A 10,657-nucleotide genomic window follows, 5' to 3' on the forward strand; every position below is an offset into this window, starting at 1 on the left:
GAAAAAGATTGCAGGAGGGGAAGAATGAAGGGGAGTAAGTCGGAGGAGGAGACGAACCATGAGAGACGATGGACTCTGAAAAACAAACTGAGGGCTCTAGAGGGGAGGAGGGTGGGGGGATGGGTTATCCTGGTGATGGGTATTAAAGAGGGCACATTCTGCGTGGAGCACTGGGTGTTATGCACAAACAATGAATCATGGAACACTACATCAAGAACTAAGGATGTAATATATGGTGATTAACATAACAATAAAAATTTTTTAAAAAAAGAACAAAGTTAGAAAACTCACACTTTCTGATTTCAAACCTTAACTACAAAGTTATAGTATTCAAAACAGTGTGGCACTGGAATAAAGACAGACATATGACCAACGGAATAGAATAAAAATCATCCTTCACATACATGATCAAATGATTTTCAAAAAGGATGCCATTCAGTGAAGGACAGTCTTTTCAATGAATGGTGCTGAAAAAACTGGATATTCACATGCAAAGAATGAAGTTAGACCCTTACCTCACACCATATACAAAACATGAACCCACAATGGATCATAGACCTAAATGTAAGAGCTAAAACTATAAAACTTTGAGAATAAACCGTAGAGGAAAACTCTATGACGTTGGGTGTGGCAATGATTTCCTGGCCATGGCACCAAAGGCTCAGATAACAAAAGAAAAAATAGATAAAATGAACATAAAATGTAAAAACTTGCCCACCAAAGGACACCATCAAGAGAGTGAAAAGGTGACCCACAGAACGGAAGAAAATATTTGCAAATTATATTTCTAATAAGGGATTAATATCCAGAACACATAAAAAAACTCCTACAGCTCAACAACAACAAAACTAAACGACTCAATTAAACACATGGTCAGAAGACTTGAATAGACATTTCTCCAAAGATATACAAATGGTCAATAAGCACATGAAAAGATGCTTCAACATCACTAATCATCAGGGAAATGCACATCAAAACCACAGAGGTACCACTTCACACCCACTAGAATGGCTATTAGCAAAAACAAAAACAAACAAAAGACCCAGAATTTAAAAAAGTGTTGGTGAGGATGTGGAGAAATTGGAACCCTCATGCATGGTTATGTTGAATGGCACAACCTCAAACAATTAAACATAGAGTTACCATAGGATCCAGTAACTCCACTTTTAGGTGCATACACAAAAGAATTGAAAGCAGGGACTTGAACAGATATATATATAGCAGTGTTCACAGCAGCATTAATCTCAATAGCCAAAATACCCATCCATGGATGAGTGGACAAACAAAATGTGATATATACAATGGAGTATTATCTAAGCTTTAAAGGGAACAAACTTCTGATACATGCTACAACATGAATGAGCCTTGAAAACATTATACCAAGTGAAATACACACACAAAAAAACCAAATACCGTATGATTCCACTTATATGAGGTACTTAGAGTAGTCAAATTCATACGGACAGAAAGTGGAATGGCAGTTAGCAGGGGCTTAGGGCAGAGGGGTTATGGAGTTTAATGAGGACAGAGTTTTAGTTCAGATTGGTGAGAAAGTTCTGGAGATGGATGGTGCTGATGAATGGACAACAATGTGAATGTACTGAATTAAACACTAAAAAAAAAGATAAAATGGTAAATTTTATGTTATATATATATATTTTTTTCCACAATAAAAAGAGAAAAACCAAGGTGTTGGCAGGACTATGTTCCTTTCTGGAGGCTCCAACAGAGAATCCATTTCCTTTTCTTCTCCAGCAACTAAAGCTACCTACTTTCTTGGCCCCCTTCCTCCATCTTCAGATCCTGCATTGAGGGGTCTGGTCCTCATATCACATCGCTCTGACCTGTGTCCTCAGTCATATCTCCCTGTCCCTCTCACTATATTCTGCCTCCCCTTCCACTTTAAAGGACCCTTCTGATTACATTGGGCCCATTAGATAATCCAGTTTAATCTCCCCCATTTTAAAGTCAGCTGATTAGCAGCTTTAATTCCATCTGCACCTTTAACTTCCCTTTGTGTGCAACCTAACACATTCCTGGGTTCCAGAAAATAACATGGGCATCTTGCAGAGAAGGGGGACAGTCATGCCACTTACGACAGGAGCCATTAGCATTAATTTTGCATTACTGTAAAATAATATATGTAAGCAGAACTTGGAATAAAGGAACAAGCAAAATTAGGGAGGGCCTCTGAACTGAGCTTGACCTTGGATTGGAAGGAAATCACAGACACAGTAGCAGACCACATCACAGAAGAGATTCCAGGTCAGAGGCTGCTCACGAACCAAGCAGGTGTGCAAATCTGAATCCATCCTGGAATTTGAGCTTTAAAAATAAGGGTCTGGGGGGACAATTATGGTAGAAACAATAAACAGTTGCTTTATCAAATATATATATGTAATTTCAATCCGTTTGGTCATTTCAGTACACAAGACTGTGTTTCATCAAAGTGGGGTCTGATATCTGCCTCAGAAAGCCTGGTGTGATGGGAAGGTTCATGGGAAAAGGTAGACACCTGAGTGGTTTCTGATCCTTTCATGTCAAAATGGTCCTCTGGGGTTCTAGCAGGTCAAAGCTTAACATTTCCTTGGCTCTTCTTTGAAGTTAAAGATTCAAGTTCAAGCCTTTCTTGATGAACTCTGATGTCATTTTCAGTACTCGGTGATTTGTTTGCAGCACAAGCCTGAGTGTTCAGTGTCGGGGACAATGCCTTATAATAGCACTACTTAGGGACTAGTTTTATCCCTTTACAAGTTGGAAATAACTTGCAGCCAGGACTATGTCTTTCTTGATGTGTGTCTCCCTTCCCCACCAACAAGGGTGTGCAAAGAGTAGGTAACAGGTACTGGTTGGGATGGACTGAGAAAGGTGGAAGTATCAGTTGAGGCGGGGGGGGGGGTCTCTAAGCCCCCGAGTTGGGAGGGTAAGTGAGCAGCTGGAATCCAGGGTGATAATGATCCACTGACACAGGAGGAAAAAGGAAGTCCTGGGCACGGCAGGCAAGACAGAGCATTCTTCTGCTTGTTGTTCCTGAGGCTGCATGGAATGCGCAGGGTCACCAGGACCCAGATAATACAGCACTAGATCTGAAACTTCCTGCTGAGAAAAGATGAACTTTCCAGAGCCTCTTTCTCGTGCCCAGCTGATGAGCCTCCTTACTTGGGATTTAGATGCAACCAGCTCTAGGAGATGTCCAGGTCACAAGGGGAGAGTGGGAAACATGCAGGAATGGTCAAGGAGAGATGAGGGCCACAGCATTGCAGCTTCTATGCCCTCCCTCCTGACAGCCTGCCTCACCCATGTGTCCAGGGCGCCAGACCAGCCATCTGCCCGCCAGGCAAAGAACGGCTCTTGTATCCAAGAGTCAGGCCATTATGTAGCCTGACTTTCAAGTGGCTTTTTATAGAGTGCTCAAGTGATGGGCGCGGCAGAACGAATGAATACCAATGAGAAAGGCATCTGCTTTGCCAGGGAAATCAAGTTTATTAGCAGGTTACAAGGGAACGCCCTGGCATTTCCGAGGGTTCCCTGGGCAAGTGAAAAAGGAACAGACCCCAGCGAAGGAAGGGTGGGCAAGGAACGATCTGCAGTAGGTGGGGTGAGTTTCGTGGCTGCCTTACTGGGGCGGCTCCAGCCACGCAAACTGTTTTCTGCCCCTTTTTGTCGAATGAACCAGTGCCGGGTCAAAGCTCTGGAACCTTGGGCCCTGCCTCCTTGCTCCTCTGGCAGCCCCTGGGCTCTAGCGCACGAAGGAGTTGCAGGGCCCACAGCGTGGGCGGGGGACACATGGCGTGCAGGGGGTGCAGGAATTAGAGACGCAAGACCCGGCGGATCCGCATGCATTCGTTGTGGCACAAGGGTTGCAGGGCAGCCTGGAGAAAAAGAATGATGTGGAAAAGATGAATTGAGGGAGGCTTGTAGACTATATGAGCAGAATGCCTGTGGGATTTGACCTGACCTGTAACAGAGAAAACCACGGGCTCACCTGCTGTAAAGCTCCCTATCAAATTGCTTGATGGTCTTCCTACCATGTAGTGCCCAAAGTGTTAGACAGAAACTCTAGAACTCTGGCTTTCACTCACAACACTGTCCATTCCTAGTGAGTGACCTTGGGAAAGTCACTTAGCTTCTCCAAGCCCCAGTTTCTTCACCCGCAGAATGGAAAGAATACTGATCCAACCTGCTTGGCAGTAAATATAAGGTCAGATAAGGTAGCGTATGGAGATGTACCCTCTACGCAATACGGTCTTATAAAATGTAAGAAATATCATTGATCTTATATCTATACGATCACAGCAGAATGCAAAGAATTGGCTGTACAATTTTAGTTTGTGCATCAAACAATTCTTGCTTTTCTGTGTCTTTAATGATGGCCATATTATGTTTTCTGAGTTCTGTTTGATCATGTCTGGTGTGGAGGTATAATTTCCTTTTGAAAGTATGCAAACTTTGCCTGGAGTCCAACTGAGAAGCACGCTTATGTGAGCCTCATCAGATAACTCCAGCTGGCTACTCACTTGCAGTCCTCGCTCTCCAGCAGGCCCCGGTACGTGTTGATCTCACACTCCAGCCGGGCCCGCACGTCCAGCAGCACCTGGTACTCCTGGTTCTGCCGCTCCAGGTCACTCCTGATCTCAGCCAGCTGGGACTCCACGTTGGTGATCATGCACTGCACCTGGCCCAGCTGGGAGCTGTAGCGCGCCTCCGTCTCCGTCAGCGTGTTCTCCAGGGAGTCCCTCTGTGTGGGGAAGATAAAGAATGTCACAGAGCTGCTCCTCAGGAAGCTTCTCCATGGGGTTCCAGAGAAGTCCCAGGCTTCACGAGGTCAGGTGAGTGTGGCCCAAAGGGCACCCCACTGACTGCAGTTCCCCGACCTCACATTGGTCACCAGGAGGGCTGAACAACACCCACCAGGTTGTGCTGGGCCTGCAGCTCAATCTCCAGGGCATTGACCGTGCGTCTCAGCTCGATGATCTCTGCCTGGCAGGACTGCAGCTGCTCCGAGCTGGACACCACTTGCTTGTTCAGCTCCTCGGTCTGAAACAGTACAGGGGAGAAGACAGGGTCAGACCCTGCCTCAAGGGCCCTGAGGGGCCAAGTGTCCTGAGTGGCCATGTGCTGAGATGCCCACCTGGGTGGTGAACCATTCCTCCACGTCCCTGCGGTTGGTCTCCACCAGGGCCTCATACTGACTCCTGGTCTCGTTGAGCACACGGTTCAGGTCCACGGCAGGGGCTGCGTCCACCTCCACGTTGAGGCGGTCTCCAATCTGGCAGCGCAGGGTGTTGACTTCCTGTGGATGCAGAAAACGCAAGAGTGATTCTCCTCAATGAAGAATAGACTTTGCTTGTTGAAGCCCCGTTGGTCTATTTCCTTGGAAAAGAGACTGAGTGGAGCAGTCTGTGACAGCTCAAGGCAAAGCGATCTGTGCTCCATGTGGCACAGCTCCCTCCTCACACAACTGTGCCATGGCTCTTGGGCTCAAAAAGAATTCCCAAGGATTTGCTTGGATGCTGCCAAAAGATGAACTAATGCCTAACGTTCCCAATTTGCAGATTGGCTGCAGAAGACCTCATAATACAAAGAATTTTGACTGTACAATTTCAGATTGTATGGCAAACAATTCTTGCCATCAGATAAGATCATGGCTTGGCCCCTCTGGGAGAGAGAAGGAGGAACCCCAGAACATTTTTCAACAAGACTTTGAAAGAGTGGAGACTTAGATCCACCAAGCTTGATTCTGTGACCTTTGGGGAGAGAGATGACTTTGTACAGATGAATACAGCTATGCTGAGGCTCATTCTATAGCTCAGTAATCAATCACAAGCTGATTAAGGGGCTCTAGGAAACTCACATGATGCACTAGTTTTGAGTGAAAGATACATCTTATCTGGGAACATGGATAGGTTTCATCTCTGTTTTTTCATTCATCATGAAGTTTGGCATTTTTAAAGGAAAATCGTAAAGTCAAACCCAACCTCATATTCCAGTTTCTGCCATCCCAAATCATTCAAGTCACCCTCAGCCTGAGGCTGAGCCAGGTTTCTTCATTTCTCATTTCTGGTCTCACCTCCTCATGGTTCCTCTTGAGGCACAGCAGCTCCTCCTTCAGGGACTCCACCTGGGCCTCCAGGTCAGACTTGCAGAGGGTCAGCTCATCCAGAATCCTGCGCAGGCCATTGATGTCTGATTCCACCAGCTGCCGCAAGCCCAGCTCCATCTCGTACCTGTGCAAGGACAAGGTCAAAGCAGTGACCAGCACACCTTTAAGACTCACAGGAATATTTGATAGCCCGCATGCATGTAGCCTTTCCACTTTCTGCCAGGAGAAGTAGACATCAATGTGAAATCTGAACAACTCACTTGGTTCTGAAATCATCTGCGGCCAACTTGGCATTGTCGATCTGCACCACCAACCTGGCGTTCTCAGACTTGGCACACAGAATCTGAAAACAAGAGTCTACTATGAGGGCAACTTGAACTTGAGAATGTCTTATTGTTCAAGGACAGTTAGCGGCTGTTGCACCCCCATATGGCTATGGCACCCCCTCACCTTCTGCTGGAGCTCCTCGATGGTCCGGAAGTAGGACTGATAGCTGGGGCACACGTAGGGCTCCTGCTGCTGGCACCGCTCCCGGATGCGGCTCTCCAGTTCTGCGTTCTCCCGCTCCAGCTGGCGCACCTTCTCCAGGTAGCTGGCCAGGCGGTCGTTCAGGAACTGCATGGTCTCCTTCTCGCTGCCATTGAAGGAGCCCTCACAGAACCAGCCACAGTTGCCCACATTGGCGGGGATGTTGCAGGCCCCGGGCAGGGTGCAGGTGTGGCAGCTGGGGGGGACGCAGGGCCGGGAGGAGCAGGTGGAGCGGCAGCTCATGTTGGGCAGACAGCAGTTGTAAGGCATGGTGTTGGAGGGAGCAAGGCACCCGGCTGAACACAGAGCCCAAGTTCTCCAAGGAGCTTGTGGATTTCCTTCCTCTGAGGAGGATTTATATTCCCTCCACAGAGGGTGTGGACATGGTATGTAATGTCTTTTTTCTTTCTATGTCTTCTCTGGTTTTCAAATGCCCTTCCCTCAGTCTGTTATTTGCCTTCCTCAGAAGAGTCCCTTGTCCCATAAAATTCTTTACTTGGGCTTCTTGCGAAGTCAGGACTCCTCTTCAGGCAGTATACCCATAAAATCAGAGTTTTGTGGTAGATCTTAAAAGAGTCCACACAGTCTAGCCCAGGTATCTGCCCTTGTTAATTGGGAGTTAGTCCATCCAATGACATTCTTCTGTGTTATGTGATCCTGTAAACCCACACTCAGACTCATTTCCTGGCCCACCTGACATTTCGAGGGAGGAACTGGGATTGAGTCAAAGAAGTTGCATTCAACTCTTTTCCCATCTGCTTTAAGGGAAGAATCCTTCAATGGTGCAGCATCCCAAGCCTTGGAAGCCTTGAGTGGATAAGGACTGAGTTGGGCCATGGCTGAGGAGAATGAGCAGCTGTTTGTGGAAGGCCTCCTATATTTCTTGAACACAGGTTGTAGAGGAGTTTCAAAAGAAAAGGCTCTGATAATTAGTTTAAGAACAGAGAAGGCTCTGGAGGTAGAGATCATTTGGAAGGAGGGCTGAGAGATCCATATAAATGTGTTTTAACTGTCCAGGAAAAGTATCTGGGGCTGGCTTGGAAAAGAAAAAAGGCATTGCTAGTCAAACCTTACCACTGAAATGTCCATAACATTAGACCAGTGTGAGCAGATAATTGGGGAAGTCGAGAGCTTGCCCAAAGGAGGCTCCTCAAGGAGGTTGATCTTAAAACTTCATGTGAATTGACCTTATATTCCATCATATGCCCATGTTGGCTTTAATATTTAAAAAAAAAAAAACTTTTACAATTTCCAGTTAAACTTTCTAAGATTTTGCCCAATCCTCTCAGTGAAATTGACACACCCAGAAGATGGATCACATCCTTTCCTGGGCTCCCATCCCTAGCCTTACTGGGTTATGCACAATCTGGTTTAAGAACCAAACGTTAAAATGTACCGAGGAGGGCTCTGTGGTTGTATAATTGAATCCAAGGACTTGGGCACCAGGACAGAAACTGCTGAGAAATAGCAGAAGCAGAGCAAGCTTGGAGTCATGCAGGGTTGATTTGGGAGGGGAGGGAAGGCACCAGAAGGTCTGTGGAAAGGGATGGCCAAAGTTCTGAGTATATAAAGGTTGCATAATTATAGGCACCACTGGGGTACCCCCTGCATCTTGGGTAGCAGCATCTCAACTTCCATTGTGGCTTTGGCTGCCAGCCAGAGTGGTAGTTTTATTGACAACTTATTGGAGTCCTTTTCCCCAACAAGCTTTCATGATGGTACTCATGCGGCACTCCGCTTGGGTCTCAGATAAAAGGTCCTCCATCTACCCTCTCCAAGGCCATTATCTCGCCACTTATTATAATGCCATTCAGATGGAAAGCCCCACCACACTACAAAGAAGCCCCAGACTTATAATAAAACCAAAATTTCTTTGTTTTCCTCCCAGGCAATTAAAGGGGCAGAAATAGGTGGGTCCTGAGGCAGGCACCACTGAGACTTTCCAGAGGAAGAACACAAGGCCAGGTGTAGGGACCTTCTGTCTCACTTCAGCTGGGCTTGGGACAGATGGAAAGCCCTGTCAATCAGACTGATGCACGTTTGCTCATAGGGAACAGCACTGGCCTCCTGCTTCCTGCCTCTTGTCAGCCTGCTCCAGAGCCTGCTCCGTTTCCAGCCCAGAGCTGTTCCTCACTCCTGCCTTCCTCCCTACCCAAGGACACTGGCCCTTGAGCACAGACCGCTGGCAGCAGCTCTTCAAGCTCTTTGGTCAAGCCCACTGATTGATCAGCGCAGCCTCACGGGGACTTCAGTCCAAAGAGAGTGTTTAGGTCTAAGAATAAGAAGATTCAAGAACTGGGTCAACAAAAAAGCAAAGCCAGAATTTGCATACAATGCCGAGAGACCAGAGAAATAGAAACTGGGAGCAGGGTGTTGAATAAGAGATAAGAATGGACCAAGAGGCAAGGAAGGAATCCTCAGAACCTCAAGTGGCCACGGTACTCAGACAAAGTGAGCCCATCCTCAAATGAGTGAACCTGGAGAACACAATGCTAAGAAGTAGCCAACGCGACCCAAATCCATGGACAGAAGATTGGCCCACCCTGCTGAGTGTCCTGCATGATGTAAATAGAGATGATTCAGAAGAGATCTATAGACATGGGACCACAGCTCCAGAGGCCTCCAAAAGAAGTGACATTTCCCGAGGTGCCCAGACCAGAACATCACCTCCGCTATCCAGTCTGAGATTTGTTTGTGGCTGAGAAATACAAGGTTGTCTAAAGCAGCATAAGGTTAGAAGGGGACAACACCACCTGTTCCTGAATGGTACGGACAGGTATGGTATGGACAGCGGAAAGAAGAAAGAAGCAGAGGGGGTCAGAGCTGCACTGGCTTCAGGTCAAGCCAACCAGCATCCACACCGATGATGCAGGAATGAACAGGTTACAACCAGAGATTCCTTTTCCCCTGCTGGCTGCCCCGCAGGTGCAATGGCACAAGAATTCAGAAGAGAGACAGCAGACGGAGTGACCGGTGAGTGAACACAATGCTGCCATCCCTTGTAAATCTTGCCTCTATCTTGCAATGTTTTTAAAATACCAGTAGGCTTGAGTGAATTTGCTTCTTGAACTAGTGGGGGAAAAGGGACTCCTGCACTGTAAGGTCTTTGAGAACTCACACAGGGTAGGAGTCGACTTTGTGTACTCTCTTGATTTCCTAATTGAAATATCGGCAAATTGTATTCACTCAAAGAGAAATTGAGCAGTTGAGAGACAATCAAGCCCACATTCTTTCTTTAGATCAATTTTATTCAAAGCACATTTATTGTGCAGCTTCTCCAAGCTGGGCACACGTCTACATTGGAACAGAAGAATCATAGTTCTGGTAGAGGATTATATTTTTATAAGCAATTCAGGCTAATATGGGTCCCCCAAAATATCTGAGAAACAACAAGAAGGTAAGGAAGTGAGATATTTAAGAGCTGTGAGATGGACATATCTGGAAATTTGTATTTAGTGTAACTAGGAAATTGCATATACAACATTAAGGGCAGAAGTCATTTACTGAACACCTGCCAAACACCTGGCACAGCCCCAGGGCTGGGGACGGGGACGAAGACAGGGGACGGTGGGGAGATGACATGCTACGGTCCTGCTGAGCACACAGCCCACAACAAACTCTAATGTAAAGTGATATAATTGGGTCCTTCCCCCCACCCAAAAGTTTCTTCCTTCCTCCTCCACTTCTTCCCGCACCTATTCCTGCCCCAACCTCCAGTTGGACCATTTTAAACCAGTTTCTGATTCTCTGCCTGGAAATGGGGGATGAGACCATTTCAGGTCATTTACCTGTATCCCAAAGGAGACTTAGTAGTAACCCCACTCGCTAGGCGACTCAGGGGTAGGATTCAAACAAGTGGTCTCATCAGAGCCCTAATCCCTTTAAGAATCTTGTCTTCCATCAGGCCTGGTCATTAGTTTTTTTGATATTTGGTTCTTGTTGCTTTGAAGACCACAGCTGAGTGGTATGGTTGCCCCGAGACATCCCCAGAGGCTCCATGGCATTAGGGTGAGCTGCCAAGCAGGT

The 10,657-nt window shown here is 46.8% G+C and overlaps 1 protein-coding gene across 1 annotated transcript; it reads right to left on the minus strand.

The window, feature by feature from the left end:
• Positions 1 to 3,739: 3,739 nt before the first annotated feature.
• On the minus strand, positions 3,740 to 6,910 carry LOC113939631 (keratin, type I cuticular Ha1). The gene is made up of 7 exons (XM_027626046.1): positions 6,554 to 6,910; positions 6,364 to 6,446; positions 6,071 to 6,227; positions 5,132 to 5,293; positions 4,912 to 5,037; positions 4,518 to 4,738; positions 3,740 to 3,872 (listed from the first exon to the last, which is right to left on the minus strand). Exons 1-7 carry the CDS (start codon positions 6,899 to 6,901, stop codon positions 3,740 to 3,742), a joined length of 1,230 nt encoding a protein of 409 aa, XP_027481847.1. The 5' UTR covers positions 6,902 to 6,910.
• Between the last annotated feature and the right edge of the window lie 3,747 nt (positions 6,911 to 10,657).

This window comes from Zalophus californianus, chromosome 16 (assembly GCF_009762305.2).
Source record: "Zalophus californianus isolate mZalCal1 chromosome 16, mZalCal1.pri.v2, whole genome shotgun sequence".
In the NCBI taxonomy this organism is placed as follows: domain Eukaryota; kingdom Metazoa; phylum Chordata; class Mammalia; order Carnivora; family Otariidae; genus Zalophus; species Zalophus californianus.

What these genes read in the sequence shown, in the direction of transcription:
- LOC113939631 (XM_027626046.1), bottom strand. Translation starts at nt 6,901, where the DNA reads ATGCCTTACAACTGCTGTCTGCCCAACATGAGCTGCCGCTCCACCTGC. An exon ending in GCAGATGATTTCAGAACCAA is followed by an intron (nt 6,228 to 6,363) that starts GTGAGTTGTTCA and finishes GTCCTTGCACAG; the next exon opens with GTACGAGATGGAGCTGGGCT. An exon ending in AGGAATGGTTCACCACCCAG is followed by an intron (nt 5,038 to 5,131) that starts GTGGGCATCTCA and finishes GTACTGTTTCAG; the next exon opens with ACCGAGGAGCTGAACAAGCA.